This window comes from Phalacrocorax carbo, chromosome 17 (genome assembly GCF_963921805.1).
Source record: "Phalacrocorax carbo chromosome 17, bPhaCar2.1, whole genome shotgun sequence".
NCBI classification, from domain to species: Eukaryota; Metazoa; Chordata; class Aves; order Suliformes; family Phalacrocoracidae; genus Phalacrocorax; species Phalacrocorax carbo.
Window position 1 is genome coordinate 12869928 of NC_087529.1, and position 15657 is coordinate 12885584.

Genomic DNA, 15657 nt, shown 5'->3' on the forward strand with positions numbered 1-15657 from the left:
TGCCAAAGCTTTTATTCCTCCAAACCAAAACAAGATGGAAAGAGCCCAGCCCAGGATGCTGCATCCGGCGGGCGTGGGGAGGTTAACCCCTTGCCTCCTTGGTGCCCGCTCCCCCCTGCCTGCACCCAGCATTGACCCAGCATCAAGGGGGTTCCTGGTGGCTTTGATTGCACTGGGAGGGGGTTTCAAAGGAGGGGTTTAATGGGGGAAGGTTTGGTGTTGTAGAGGCCACAGGATTTCTGCTGGGCATGCGACAGGGCTGGGAGGGGATCCGCTCTGTCCTCTGCTGCTGGCAGGTTCAGAGGCCACATGTTCGGATGCTTTTCTGCATCCATCGTGAGAACTGTTATTTTTAGTTCTTTCTGTTGCAACCAGTCCAGTTTTGGGGCCGGCCCACCATGGAGGCTGGGCCGAGGAATGCCAGGCGGAGCAGAGCACCTCGCAGCTGCTCCAGATGTCCCAGGGGACAAAGCCCTGAAAGGCCAGCCCCAAAAGCCATGCCAAAGGCCAGGCAGAGGCAACCGCTGGGCAGGGAGGCTGTGCTTTCCAGTCTCTGAAGTGGCCAAACAGCCTCCAAGCTGGGGATAAACTCATTTTTCCCAGCACAGAGAGGATGAGCCACATTGCGCACCCCGTGGTGCCCCCCGAGATCTACTCCAGCCATCCTGAGCATGGGGTCCTGGTGGGCTGAAGGTCTGTGCTCAGCGTGGCACCCCAAAAGCCTGGGGTTTGATTCCTGCCTTTTGCCTTCTTTCCCTTGATCTGAGCCTGTACGGGCTGCCCACGCCTGGGGCGTTGCTTGTGCTGGCTCCCGGCAGGGCAGCAAATAGCCCCCAAATGCATGTTCTGGGGTCCCCCAAATTCTAAACTCACACACCAGGGTCTCCCAGGCCCTCAGCGCCATGCACAAGGATCTCCTGCCTGCCCCCTTCCTGCCCCGGCTGAGCCTTCCCACAACTCATCACATGTCAGCAGCCCTAGAAACCCTTTGCGAAGGATTCACTGGCCAGTGCTGCCCATCTCCAGTGCTAGGCCTGGGGACCTGGTGGTACTGGGGAATTAGGAGCACCCCGGTGTCACCCTGAGCTCCCACAACACAGCACCAGCCCATTGCTTACCTCCTCCTCTGGAGCCGTGGCCGGGAAGGGGTTTGCACCGGAGCAGTGGAGGACAGCAGCAGGACCAAGGAGAAACAAGTTTTCCCATCAGAAGCAGCTGAGGTTTTCCAGGGCCCCCCACTAAGCCCTGACTGTCCTCCCCCTCCCAGGTCCTTGTGTCCCCCCCCAGGACTGCCAGCCAGGTCAGGGATGGGACAAATGTGTCCCTGGTTGGCAGAGAGGGGCAGGGACAGGAGGGCAATCAGGGAAGGCAGCGATGCTGTGGGGAAGTATAGAAGAACTCTATCCCTGGCTCTGTATTTTAAAATGCCACATTTACGTAAACCCTACAAAAACCGCTGGCAAGCAAGGCAGCAACGCATAGCCCACGGCATTTCCCTGCCTGGCTTTGCCCAGGGCAAGCCTCACCTTTCAGGGTCCAGAGGATGTCGGCATCCCTCTCATCAGCTGCATCTGTGGGGGGACAGGGAGCTGGAGCAATGGCCCCTTCTTCCCTTCCCCACATCCAGCACCCCCGTCCCACACCCCAGCGAGAGGGGAAACTGAGGCAGACAGGTACCGACATGCCAGCATCAGCCTTGGCACCCCACAAGGGTTTCAAGGGTCTGGATTCGCTCTCTGGAGCCACCAGGTCCCGGTGACATACACAACTCAAGGAGGTGGCTCCTTGAGTCACCAGTTGCAGCCCAGGCTGCTGGGGGGACATGGGGCTGCGAGAGTGACACCTCTCTGCCCAAATCACAGAAGGAGGGCTCAAGCCACTCCTGGACCATGCAAAGTCCCCAGTCCTGCGCTGGGAGGATGGACGCTGGGCCCAGGGGACAAAAGGTTGCTCTGGAGACGGTGCCAGCCATGACAGAGACCCTGCAGAGCCAGGCACCAGGGCGTTGAATGGTGGATCAGAGGGGTGTAGGACAGGAGAGGTCTCAGGACACCTCTAGTCCAGCCTGGAGCTCAACACAGGGATGGGCAGAGCCACAGAAATGCTGGTGGAAAGGGCTCTGGAGGTCCCCACTGCTACCCCCCACTTGCTGCCAGAAAATCCTCCCATGTGGGGGACCCTCCCCACGGCCAAGAATGGAGACCTATCCCCATGTCCCTCTGGAGCTAGATGCCCTGGCTGGACCACAATGACCCCTCTCCAGCTCCCCATGTCCCTGTGGAGCTGGGCACCCTGATGGGATCCCACCAACCCGTTTCTCCAGCTCTGGACATACCTATGGAGCTGGGTGACCCAACCAGACTCTAGCACCTCCTCTCTTTGCACATCTCAAGCCTTGTGAGGACCCTACTGCCCATCACCCTCCTGCCTCCAGGCAGCCGCTGTCCCTCTGGGAGGGTCTCCTCAGCATCCGTGCCCACCCTGCTGAGATGCTGGGGAAAGCCACGCTCTCCCTCCCACCCGGTAATCCAAACTTACCCATGAAGAAGGTGATAAACCTGGTGGCTGATGGCTCATCCCCATCATCGCGGCCAGAAACAGAGCTGTCAGTCTGGGCCTTGTGCGGGAGGATGGTGGGGGAGGCTCTGCCGAGCAGCACCGGCTCAGCCGTGACCCTACCAGAGCCACCGGTGCCTTTGGCCACCACCTCGGCAGCGCCTGACTGCTGGCCCACCAGCGGGGACATGGGGCTTGGGGACACCTGGCTCCCCACCTGCAGCAAGGGCCACCACGCCGTGCCGGGACCAGGCTTGGGCAGAGCCCTGCTGGGGGTGTCCCTGGGGACTGCCTCAGATGGGGACAGAGCGGGACCCCGGAGGGGACAGGGGGTGCGGGAACAGCTCTCGGTGGCCTGTGGCTTGGTCTGGGTGCCCTTGTCCCTCCTGGGAGGTGATGGCCGGGGGGGACAGCCGGCTGCTGGGAGCACCGAGGCCCTCACGCCAGCGTCAGGCTGGGCTGAGGGGGGCTGCGCAGGCAAAGACCCCTGCCAGGCTGCCACTGGCTGGGCAGGGGGATGGTGAGGGGTTGGGTGCCGCACACGCCGGTGGCTGGATTTGGGCACAGGGTGCCGCACACCCCTGGGCGGGGGCTTTGGGTGGGTGACAGCCATGGCATGGGGCCATTGGGGCTGTGCTAGGGCCACCTCCCTGCCCGGTGAGGGGGGGACCCTGGCCAGTGCCTCAGCCTGGGATGAGTTGCTGGTCGCGGGTGTGACAGAGCTGCCACCGCTTCGGCCCTGCCACGGCCGGCTGCCAGATCTTGCCCGGCTCTCCCTTTGCCCCGCACCGAGGGTCCTCTGCAGGGTCACTAGCAAGTGGCCTGATGGCACTGGCCGCACCAGGCACATCCCGCTCCGCAGCTCCATCCAGTTGGGTGAAGTGCTGCGAGAGGACTGGGGGTCCCACAGGGATGGGGGGCTCTGGCTGTCAGGCTGGGGGTCCCCCGGGGTCCAGCTCTCTGGTGGAGGCACAGGGTTGGGGACCATGGTGTTTCCCAGGGGTGATGGCCACAACGGGTCCCCTGCCACCCCGATGTTGATGGGGAGCGACGGTGTCCTGCTCCTGGCGCAAAGAACTGGTGAGGTGCGATGTCACCAAGGGTGCCATGACAGCACCATGGCACTGGCAGTGTGTTTACCGCTGTCCCTTCACCAGGGTGACGTGGGATAGGCAGTCAGATGAAGCAGCCACCCCGGGGGTCAGGACTGAACCGCCGTCACCCCCCCAACCCTCCCGGTCCCTCCTGTGCTAAGGCCGAGCATCCCAGGAGCAATAAAACCACGAGGTTTTCCTGATGGGAGGGTCCAGCCTGGATCCTGGGACACATTCGGGCTGCACTGCCTCTTCCCCTCCTTGCCAAGCTGCAGCATCCCTGGGGACATCCTCAAGGACATCCCCCAGTCCCTTCCCTGCCACCCCTCCATGAGTACTTGGGGCCCAGGTATTCTCTAGCCAAAGCTCAAACCCCTCTGAGGATGGAGATCCCTCACCTTGGGGACTTTAATTTGGTTTAGGAATGTGAAAGGGCCAGAAGGACAGCATGGGATAGCCATGGGCCACCACTGCGTGGGGCATGGGCCACCTCGCTGTCCCCTGGGGCTTGTTTCACATCGAAGGCAAAGCTACTCCAAGGTGCCTGTGGTCATGCAGCTCCATAACCTGCCTGTCACCACCATGGGCTCTGCCATCCCGGGGTGTGACAGTGGGCACAGCCAGGCAGGGAGGGGACACAGGGCTTGGGGGTCCCAGGTACCTGGCCAGGCAGTGCAGGCAGGGATGGCATCAACCCCAGGGCTGGCAGGGAACCCACGATGGGGTGGGAACAGCGTCAAGAAGGACAACTGTGCTGCCACCACGGCGGTGACCGAGCCTGGGGGATGCCATCAAGTCCGGTACCACCACACTGCCCCGAGCAGAGAGTCCAGCCCCTCCTGCCTCCGTTTCCCCAAGAGCTCCCAGCCCCCCCAGGGGAGGCGAGCAATTCCCAAGCAGGCCGGGCAGCGAGCAGGGAAGGATTTATTGACTCACGGCTCGGGGTACATCACAGTTTGAGCTCCCTTCCCGCCTCTGGAGAGGACATCGCCTTGGACTTCCCGGGCAAAAGTGCGCGGAGAGGCTTCACAGTTTCATCCCTTCAGGAAAGCAGAACCGAGGCAGTGACAAATGGCAAACGCTACGTCGTATGAAAAAATAATACAAACTCTTCTCTTTAAATATCTTACAGAAAAATGAACCTGAATAAAGAGCATGAAAAGCACCGCACGGCGCAACCCCGCCCCAGCCACCCCAGGACACGGGGACCGAGACAAGCCGCAGCCCCACATCCCTCTGGACCACCCAGCGCTGTCCCGAGATGTGCGGTCACAGATTAGCACGGGCAGCAGGGATGTGGGGGCGGTGGGGGCCACTACGTGCCTGTCCCCATGCCATGGGGGTGTGTGTCCCCCCCCATGGCCCCCTCACTTGGGAGGGGATGCTAGCAGCCCCCCAAGCCCGAGGTGCCAGCAGGAGCAGCATGAGAGGGGCCGGCCGAGGATGAGGGCATTGCTACAAGGCTGCCCCAGGACCCGTGCTCCCCGATGGGGTCTGGGGGCCATATGCCCCTCCCAAATGAACCAGGGGACCCCTCCTGTGTCGCAGTGCAAGTTCACAGAAAGCCAAGGCACCGCCGTGAGGCCGCGGCTCTGTACAGGGGAGCCCACGGGGCTCAAGGGGGTGTAGTGGCCACACAGCCCCCAGGTGTGCAAAGGCAAAGCGAGCCGGGGCAGGGGACGTCGGGACAGTCCCCGTGGTGCGGCCGGCTGGGCTTGCCCTGGGGGTAACAGCTACGGCGGGGGCGGGGTGGGGGGATGCACAGGGGCCGTGCAGCCCTGGGGAGAGCCAGCTCCCAGGACCGGTGAGGGCAGCGGTGCGGGCAGCAGTGCAGGCAGCCCGTGCAGAGGAGACGGGGTAGGTGGCTCATCCAGGGAGCCCCAGGGATCCAGCCCCAGGGGTGGCAGCAGCCGGAGATGCTGGCAGCGGGCGCAGCTCCTTCTCCCGCAGCTTCAGAGGGGGTGTGGGTGGGAGGGTTCTATCGGGGGGGCGCAGGCAGCCCGCCCTCGCCCCGCCGGTGCATCTCCCCGAAGGCTCGGTCCAGCTGCTCCAGCTGGGAGCTCAGAGGCAGGTGGATCTCCAGGTGCATGCGGAGGGCTTCCAGCCACTGCTCCAACTTGCTGAAGGACGGCCTGAGTGAGAAGGGGAACACGTGGCGACTCCGCTGGCCCTGTCGCCCCACCACCAGCCCCAGTGGTCCCCCAGAGAGGGGGTCCCAACCACTCACCGCTTCTCAGGGTCCAGGTCGCAGCAGCAGACAGCGATGGGGAAGAAGCTGGGGGGGCAGGCAGGAGGGCAGTAGCGGTCCAGAAAGCCCCTGACATTGAGGCCGAAGTCAGTGGTGCGGGGCAGGTAGTCGGGGTCAGCGCTCACCCGGCCGATGATCTGGGGGAGAGTGGGAGGGAGGAGCGGGCTCAGCCCCAACGGGAGGCCCCAAACACAATGAGGACCCTAAAACCAAGGGGAAGACCCCAAACACAGTGAGGACCCCAACCCCAATGGTACTTGCCTCACACAGGACAATGCCAAAGGAGAAGATGTCCACTTTCTCATCATAGCTCCTCCCTGCAGGGAGAAGTGGGTCAGGCCATGCTACATATCCTGTCCCTGTCCCACCATGTGTCCCCTGCCTGGGGACAGAGCCCTGGTTGGCCATGTCCTCTCTTGCAGCACCGCAGCCATGCTCACCATTGATCATCTCGGGGGCCATCCAGTATGGGTTCCCCACCACCGTGTACCGCTTCTTGCGGTCTGGTTTCTTCAGGTTCTTGAGATGTTCGGGCTGGTTCTTCTCATCCACCATCAGCCGTGCCAGCCCAAAATCAGCCACCACCACACTCTTGTTCTGGGTGGATGGAGAGGGGTGAGGCATGGGGGGAGCCATGCAGGGGGCAGAGACCCCAACCTGGGCCAGGGGAGGACAGCACCGAGGCAGGACTCACCTCCCGCACGAGGCAGTTGTGAGAGTTGAGGTCTCGATGGATGATGTTCATGGAGTGGAGGTAGGCCTGGAGAAAGGATGGGCTGAGAGTGGGGCACACCCCCACCCCGCGGCCCCCCTCCCACCAGCATCCATCCCACCCACCCGTCCCCCAGTGGCACCCACCATGCCAGCAGCAATGTCCTTGGCGAAGCTGACCCGCTGGCTCCAGGGGTAGTGGCTGTCCTGGGGGCAGGAGAGGGGGGATTTGCCAGGGAAAAGAAGAGAGGGGTCCCCCAACCCCACCGGGGCTGTGGGGTGGGGGGGGGGGCCAACCTGCCCCCCAGTGCTCACCATGCTTTTGATGAGGCTCCTCAAGGTGCCACCCTTGATGTACTCCGTGATGAAGTTAAGCCTCTTTTCCTTGTACAGCACCCCGATGAACTTCAGCACATTGGGGTGCTCCAAGCAGCGCATCACCTTCACCTGTAGGACCCCCCATGCCTGTGACACCCTGAGGCACTCAGCACCCACCTGGACAGAACTACTGTTCACATGTTCTCTATTAAACAGGCAGGACTGCCTGCACCCCATAGTGCCTGGCCACCCACGCTCCAGGTGTCACACCCAGCATCCCGTGTAGAATCATAGAATCATTAAAGTTGGAAAAGACCTCTAGAATCATCAAGTCCAACCACCAGCCCAACACTACCAGGTCTCCTAAACCATGTCCTGAAGTGCCACATCTACATGTTTTTTTAACACCTCCAGGGCTGGTGACTCCCCCACCTCTCTGGGCAGCCTGTGCCAGGGCCTGACCGCTCTGGCAGGGAAGGCATTTTCCCTCATCTCCAACCTAAACCTCCCCTGACGCAGCTTGAGGCCGTTCCCTCTCGTCCTGTCACTGGTGACTTGGGAGCAGAGACCAGCCCCCCCCTCACTCCAGCCCCTCTCAGGGGGCTGCAGAGAGCGAGAAGGGCTCCCCTCAGCCCCCCCTTCTCCAGGCTAAACCCCCCCAGCCCCCTCAGCCGCCCCCCAGCACACTTGTGCTCCAGACCCTGCCCCAGCCCCGCTGCCCTTCTCTGGACACGCTCCAGCCCCTCAAGGCCCTTCTTGTCCCGAGGGGCCCAAACCTGAGCCCAGCATTCAAGGTGGGGCCTCCCCAGGGCCGGGCACAGGGGCCCCATCCCTGCCCGGCCCCTGCTGGCCACACCAGGGCTGACACAAGCCCGGGGGCTGGTGGCCTCCTTGGCCACCCGGGCACTGCTGGCTCATGCCCAGCCGGCTGTCAGCCAGCACCCCCAGGGCCTTCTCCGCCGGGCACTTCCCAGCCCCTCTGCCCCAGGCCTGGGGCGCTGCCTGGGGTTGGTGTGACCCAAGGGCAGGTCCCGGCACTGGGCCCTGTTACACCTCATACAATTATGTCAGGGTGGCGGACAGGATTGGACAGCCCCATCTCTCATGTCCCTGCCCACAACCAGGGGGAATAAAGCAAGGAGATGCTCACCTCTTTGAGGAAGGTCCTCTGCGTCTCCTCATCGAAGCGGATCAGCTCCTTCATGACCATCACCTCGCCTGTCTCCCTATGCGTCACCTGGCAGGGAGCACAGGGGCTGAGCCATCAGCTCCCCCCTACCACCCCCACCTCTGGGGACACCCCAGGGGAGACAATAGCCCTCCCTCCACCCCAGGGAGCTGAGACCCTTGCACTCGTGACACTTGTGGCCACCCAGCCCCACCTTGATGGCCTGGCCAAAGCAGCCCTTGCCCAGCACCTCGCCATGGATCAGGTCGGAGGGGCGGAAGATGCGATGGGCGCGGGAGACGACACGCAACGACTCGGAGCGACCAATGTCCTTGCGCTGCGACGCAGGTGAGCCCACCGAGCCAGAGCCCGGAGACTTGTCCGTGCTGCAGCTCCTCCTGCGGGATGGACAGACAGATGGTCAGCCCCAAGGAGGGACCCCAACAGGAGAGGTGGGTGAGCTGGCAGCCTTACGTGACAGTACGCTGGCGCATGGCGCTGGGCTCCTCGCAGGGCAGGGGGGCTGGGGAGCATAGGGTGCTGCACGGGGCGGGCAGGGGGCTGCAGGCAAGCCCCGACTCGCGAGCAAGGGGCTCGTGGGGGTCGTGCTCGATGGTCAGCTGCAGCAGGCGGCTGGTCTCCTGGATCAACAGGTCGATCTGGGAGCAGAAAACGATGGCAGGGGTGGCTTGCGGGGTGGGAGGGTGAGAGGGGTGCGGTGCTGGTTCAGGGGGCACCCCGGGGGACTGTACCTCATCCAGCGGGACGTGGCCGATAGGGGTGCCGTTGATCTCCAGGATGCGGTCCCCGACGTGGATGGAGTTCTTCATGTCAGGGCTGATGCAGTCTGGATCCACTCTGCGGGGCCGGCAGGCAGCAGGGGTCAGCCCCCCCAGCCCTGACACCATCAGGGGTGGGGATGTGCTGGGACACTCCCAATGGCCACCCCCAGCCAATGGGGACAGACTGTCATGTCCCCTGCAAGTCACCTCTGAGATGGGGACATGCTGTCATGGTACCCACGAGTCATCCCTGCGAGATGGGACGTGGGGGCGAGCTGCCCACCACAAGCCACCCCTGCTAGACGGGGATGTGTGGGCAAGCTGCCCACAAGTCACCCCTGCCAAATGGGGACGCACAGGCAAGCGGCCCACAAGCCACCCCTGCTAGCTGGGGTCACGCAGGCACGCTGCCCACGAGTCACCCTGTTGGATGGGGACAGAGGCATGCCGCCCACAAGCCACCCTTGCTTGATGCGGACACACTGTCACGGTACCCATGAGTCACCCCTCCAGGATGGGGACACGCAGTCACGGTACCCACGAGTCACCCCTGCTAGATAGGGACATGCAAACATGGCACCCACAGGTCACCCCTACCAGATGGGGACTCGCAGGCATGTTGCCCACTAGTCACTCCTCCTGGATGTGACATGCTGGCACAGTACCCACAAGCCACCCCAAGCATACAGGGACACGCCAGCCCAGTACCCACAGCCCACCACAGCAGATGGGGCAATGCCAGCACGTCACCCCAAAGTCACCCTGATGGCTGGGGACATGCCAGCACAGTCCCTACAAACCACCCCAACAGCTGGGGTCCCCTCTGGCCACTCCCAGCTGATGGGGACACACCAGCCCCACCCCTAACCCTCCCACCCCAAAAAGTCTCTGTGGGATAGATCCCACCAGCAGAAGGGGCACGGGATGTCCCCAGCCCCAGGGAGGGGACACAGACGCACTCTCGGACGCGGACGGTGCGGGGGTGCTCGGTGCCGCAGCCCTGGTCAATGGAGACGGAGAAGCCACGTTTGCCATCGGAGCAGGCGGGGATGGAGACAAGCGTGACAGTGTGCGGGATACGGGAAGCTGGCGAATCCGGCAGGATCTGCTCGATGACGGGCGTCACCACCATCTGGTAATAGCAGTGCCCGCTGCAGGGCCAAGAGGAGGCAGGTGGGTGGAGGGTGCCAGGGGCCGCATCCCCTCCCACCCACCCACCCGGGCTGGGACATACCAGTAGAGCTTGGAGCGCTCAACCAGCGCGTAGGTGTCCCCGTCCCCGATGAATGTGCGGCAGTTGAGGCAGCTGAAGCACTCGGGGTGGTACTTTTGCTCCCCAGCCACCTGCGGGCAGATGCCATCAGCCCCGGGGACCCAGGCGTGCAGGTCACCGAGCATGGGTGCCGGAGCTTGGATGCTGCTGGGAGCACCCATGGGTGCAACCAGGGCCAAACAAAGGGCGGGCTGAGCCACAGGGGGGATGGTCATGGTGCTGGGCTGGGGATGGCTGCAGAGACATCCCACCACCCTCAGCCTCCCCCCTGCATCCCCCAGCCCCAACATGGGGACATGCACCACCCTAAAACACACAGGACACCCCTGCCACCCCCAGAGCCCAACCTGTGCTGGGGGTCTGCACCCCCCGCCCACCTCGCCCCCTTCCCAGGGAGCTCAGCTGTGGGTCAGGCTCCGTGTGCTCCCCCGGGGCCCGCCCAGCGCTCACCATGACCAGCCCCTTGGTGATCTGCTCAGAGCAGCCGTGGCAGAGCTCCCCGAAGTGCGCCCAGTAATCCTTCTTGCAGTACAGGCGCCCATCCTTCTCATAGTACTGGTGGGACAGGGAGGCCCCGCACTCACAGCACCTGCAGCAGGGGACAGGGACCCCCTTGTCACCATGTCCCCATTGCCCCCCTGTCCCCATCATCACCCCAGGGGGCAGCCAGTGCCCATCCACCCCCCAGCTCTCTGGGCAAGCTGCTTCCCATCTTTCCTACCCTGCTGCAGGGCCACCGCATCCATGTGTCACTGTCCCCAGGGTGGCAGCAGGTGGCTCCAGGGGTGCCAGCACAGGCTGGCAGTGCAGGAACATGTGTGGGGACAGCGGGTGGAAAGGGCAGGGGACACAGGGCAGGGACAGGCATGGGGAGGGAGGTGCCAGCCTGGTATGGACACACAGAGGGACGTGCCAAACTGGTCACAGACACGCCACCCTGGTCACAGAGGGATGTGCCAACCTGGTTATGGACATGTCACCCCAGTTACAGATGTGCCAGCCTGGCACAGACAGAGGGACATGCCAGCCTGGTCACAAACGGACAGAAGGATGTGCCACCCTGGTCACAGACATGCCAGCCTCGGGATGCAGCACCCTGGGTGCTGCAAACAAGGTGCAGCAAGTGCAGGGAGCTGCTCTGGGACCGTGGGATGGGGTGCAGGGAAGGTGGGGGGTGCAGGGAAGGTGGGGGGTGCAGGGGTGCAAAGGGGGCTGTGAATTTTGAGGGTGCAGAGGCAGGTGCAGGGGGTGCTGTGCAAGGAAGCTGCACCAGGGTGTGCGGGGGGGGCGAGCTCTAGGGGGGCTGCAAGGGGGCGTGCGCAAGGGCGGGGGCCCAGGGACTGATGCCGTCTGTGGTCCCCCGTCCGCCCCCCCAGCCAGGGGCGGACGCCCAGCGCAGGTGGAATACCACCCAGGCGTGACGTCAGTGCACGGAATTTCCCCACCCCATGACGTCACCCCGCGAGGACTCCGCCACCCGTTGCACAGCCCGAAGCCTCCCTCGGCCTGGGGGGGGGTGGGGTGAGGGGGGAGGGTGTCGGTGGCCAATGGGGGGCAGCGGTGCGGCCCCGCCCCCTTTACCCCCCCCCCCCCCCGCCGCCCTGCGGCGCCCCGACGGGGCAGCCTCATCCCTCCTCCTCCTCCCACGCGTGTCTGGGCTGCGACCCACACTCCCTTCCACGGCTGCAAGCGGGGTGGAGGGGAGTAAGACGAGAAGGAGGAGGGGGGAGAGGAAGGGGAGGAAGGCTTTTGCACCAGCGAGCCCAGGGCTGCCGGAAGCTGGTCTCCCGTGGGGGTGGGCCGTATCCAGCCGCAGCAGCTGGTTTCGCTGGGGCTGGTGGCCCAGGGAGGGGGCGGAGGCGAGCAGGGAGGGGGTAGACGACAGGCAAAGCACGCCGCGGGGGCAGGCAGAGCACCCCGGGGGTCCGGGGGGGTGCAGGGTGCAGCCCGACCCGCTCCCACTCACTTAGCTCCGGCGCTCAGGACGCGTCTCTTCCTCAGCACCGCCACCAGCATCCTCCACGGGACAGGGGGGACCACCCCAGTGCCCCGCTGCGCTCAGCACCCCCAGCCCCACGGGGACCTCTGCCACGTCCTGGCCACCCCTTGAGCCCCCCGACCCAGGACCTTCCTCCTCCTCCTCCTCGGGGCTCCCACCGTTTGAGCTGCTGGGAGGGCACGAGTGAAAGAGGAAACAGGGGAAGGAGGGAGGGGGCCGGGTGACATCAGCCCTGCGCGCCCTGTCACCGCCACCAGGCAGGAAGGGACAGCGCAGGGGGACAGGGGGGAGCAGGCACAGAGCCCCCCGCCAGGCAGGGGATCACGCGGTGAGCCCTGCCTGCACCCCGCTGCCTGTGCTGCCCCACGGGCGCGGGGACACGCAGCCACGCTCCCGCGAGCGTCCAGGTGTGTGCGATGGCCTCGATGGCCTCGCACGAGTCCGTGCCACGGCCAGAGCTGGGGCGCGTCTGCTGTCCCTGCGGAGCATCCCTGCGTCCCCGAGGCCTTCCTGGCTGGACCGCGGGCTCCCTGCGGAGCATCCCTGTGTCCCCGAGGCCTTCCCGGCTGGACCGCGGGCTCCCCGCGGAGCATCCCTGTGTCCCCGAGGCCTTCCCGGCTGGACCGCGGGCTCCCTGCGGAGCATCCCTGTGTCCCCGAGGCCTTCCCGGCTGGACCGCGGGCTCCCTGCGGAGCATCCCTGTGTCCCCGAGGCCTTCCCGGCTGGACCGCGGGCTCCCTGCGGAGCATCCCTGCGTCCCCGAGGCCTTCCCGGCTGGACCGCGGGCTCCCCGCGGAGCATCCCTGTGTCCCCGAGGCCTTCCCGGCTGGACCGCGGGCTCCTACCGGAAGCAGTCGGCGTGCCAGTCAGCATTCAGCGCCTGCAGGTACTGCCCATCGTAGATGCCCTGCCCGCAGCTCGCACACACCGGCAGGTCGGTCCCTGGATGGAAAGGGGATGCACAACGGGGACAGGGCTGTCACCCTGCCAGCTCTCCCCATCCCCCACGCCCCCCCACTCCCCCGATTAAGTCCTTCTGCCCGGGGTGGTAAATTCTGCCCCCTCAGCCCCCACCCATCGATCCTGTAATGGGGACAAGGTCACGGCGCTGATGTCCCCAGGGCTGGGGACAGGTTGTGCCAGGCCACCTCCACAGTTCTTGTCTCCCAGGGCGGGGGCACTGCTGTGACTGGGGGTGCCCACGTCACCAGGGGGTGCTGGGTGCCACAGGGAGGCTGAGGGTGGGTACAGGGTGAAGAGGTGGGTGGGGGGCAGAAAGTAGTGTTGGGGACCCAGGATGTCCTGCGGAGGTGCTGGAGGGGGGGCAGGATTCGGCCAGCACAGGGGACAGGCAGGTTGGGGGGGTGCAGGGCTGATGGAGGGGGGCAGACACACAGCAGGGTGCTGAGCAGCAGGACGGATCTTTGGGGGCACAGAGATGCTGGGGATGGAGGGGTGCCTGGGTGCTCGTGGCTGGGTGTGTGGGAGGGGTGGGATGGGGGGGCACCCACTGATGTGGGGGGATGATGGGGTGCAGGATGGGGGAAGGGAGGGATACAGGGGTGCAGGATGTGTGCAGGGGGTACGGGGGGATGCAAGCATGCAGGATGGTGACAGAGGGTGCAGGGGCTACATAAAGGGTGCAGGATGGGTGTAGGGTGTATGGGGGGATCCAGAGGGGTGCAGGATGGGGACAGAGGGGATGAAGGGGTGTAGGATGGGTGCAGAGGGTACAGAGGAGATGCAAGGGGTGCAGGGTGAGTGCAGGACACATGGAGAAATACAGAGGGATGCAGGATGGGTGCAGGATGGGTGCAGGATGGGAGGGGACAGAGGGGATGAAGGAGAGGTGCATGGGGGGTGCAGGATAGGGGCAGAGGGTGCAGGGGGGATAGGGGATGGTTGTTGGGGGGGAATGCATGGGGTGTAGGGGGAGATGAAGGGGTGCAAAGAGGGATACAGTGGTACATAAAGTGCATGGGGGGACACAGAGGGTTGCAGGATGGGTGCTGGGGGATGCAGGGTGCATGCAGGGACACAGAGGGGTGCTGGGGAATGCAGCATGGATGGGGTCCAGGAGTAGTGCAGGATGCAGAGGTGTGCAGGATGGGGGCCCACAGGATCAAAAGGGTTACAGGAGCACCCAGGGGGTGCAGCAGGGGGATGTGGAGGGGCAGGCAGGGAGATGAGGGATGCAGGGTGGCTGCAGAGGTGCTGGGGGTGCAGGGAGGAATGAGGGGTCCTGGGGGTGCAGAGTGGATGGGAGGCACAGTAGGGACGTGGGGGTGCAGGGACGGAGGGAGGGGTAGAGGTATGGGGAGATACTAGGGTGCAGGGAGGGAGGTGCAGGGTGTTTGTGGGGTGCAGGGAGGGATAGAGGCTGGAGGGGGTGCATTAGGGGGACATGGGGTGTGCAGGGGAAGATGTGGGAGTGTGAAGGGTGGAAAAGGGGGGTGTGGGGGTGCAGGGAGGGATGCAGGCTGGATGGCAGGTACAGGGGGAGATCTGGGCATGCAGGGGGGATGCCAGCTGGAATGGGGGTACAGGCAGGGATGCAGGCTGGACAGGGGGTGCAGAGGAAGATGTGGGGGTGCAGGCAGGAATGCAGGCTGGATGGGGGTGCAAGGGGGGATGCAGGGGGGATACAGGCTGGACAGGGGGTATACGGGGAGATTTAGGGGTACAGGGGGGGATGTATGGGGAATGCTGGCTGAGCAGGGGCTGCAGGAGGAGATTCGGGGGTGCAGGGGGGATGCAGACTGAGTGGGGGTACAAGAAGAGATTCGGGGGTGCAGGGTGGGATACAGGCTGAACAGAGTGTGCAGGAGGGATGTGGGGGTGCAGCAGGGGTACAGGCTGGATGGGGGTCACAGAAGGATTTTGGGGATGTAGGCTGGATGGGGCTGCAGTGGGGGATGCAGGGGGTGATGTAGGCTGAGCAGGGGGTGCAGGGGGAGATGTGGGGTTGCAAGGGGGATGCAGGCTAGAAGAGGGGTGCAGTGAGGGATGCAGGGGGTGATGTGGGCTGGATGAGGGGTGCAGGGGGTGATTTGCGGGTGCAGCGGAGGATGCCGGCTGGATGGGGAGTGCGGGGGTGATGTGGGGAGGATGCTGGGTGGATGAGGGTTGCGGAGGACAACGTGCAAGAGGTGCAGGAGGGATGGTGGGGGGCTACAGGCTGGCTGGGGGGTCGTAGGGCCCCAGTGGCGACGGAAGCGCTGAGTCAGGCGCGGGGGAGGGGGAGATGGGGGGGGGGAACGGGGGGGGTCACGCACCTTCGTCCTCTCCCATAGGCTCGTCCCTCCAGGTGCAGCACAGCAGCATCAACCTCATGCAGCCACGCTGCCCGGCGCCGCGCCAGGCCCTGCCCTCGCCCGGCCCCGGCCCCGGCCACGGCCCCGGCCCCGGCCCCGGCCCCGGCCCTGCCGCTGCGGCTCCGGCGGGCGGGCGGGGAGGGCCGGGCGGAGCAGGGCGCCGGCGCGGCCGCCGCGGGGCGGGGCCGGGGCCG

The 15657-nt window shown here is 64.9% G+C and overlaps 1 protein-coding gene across 4 annotated transcripts; it reads right to left on the bottom strand.

The window, feature by feature from the left end:
* Positions 1-4557: 4557 nt before the first annotated feature.
* LIMK1 (LIM domain kinase 1) lies at positions 4558-15622 on the bottom strand. 4 transcript variants are annotated; one of them, XM_064467711.1, is made up of 16 exons: positions 15425-15622; positions 12995-13091; positions 10601-10739; positions 10112-10221; positions 9837-10028; positions 8848-8953; positions 8570-8754; positions 8310-8493; positions 8078-8164; positions 6925-7056; positions 6757-6816; positions 6593-6658; positions 6339-6495; positions 6160-6215; positions 5878-6035; positions 4558-5782 (listed from the first exon to the last, which is right to left on the bottom strand). In XM_064467711.1, exons 1-16 carry the CDS (start codon positions 15480-15482, stop codon positions 5629-5631), a joined length of 1941 nt encoding a protein of 646 aa, XP_064323781.1. In that variant the 5' UTR covers positions 15483-15622; the 3' UTR covers positions 4558-5628. The 4 variants fall into 4 exon arrangements, with proteins under 4 accessions (XP_064323781.1, XP_064323783.1, XP_064323784.1 ...); XM_064467713.1 differs by lacking the exons at positions 12995-13091; positions 15425-15622 and adding an exon at positions 12117-12973; XM_064467714.1 differs by lacking the exons at positions 12995-13091; positions 15425-15622 and adding an exon at positions 11112-12100.
* Positions 15623-15657: the final 35 nt, after the last annotated feature.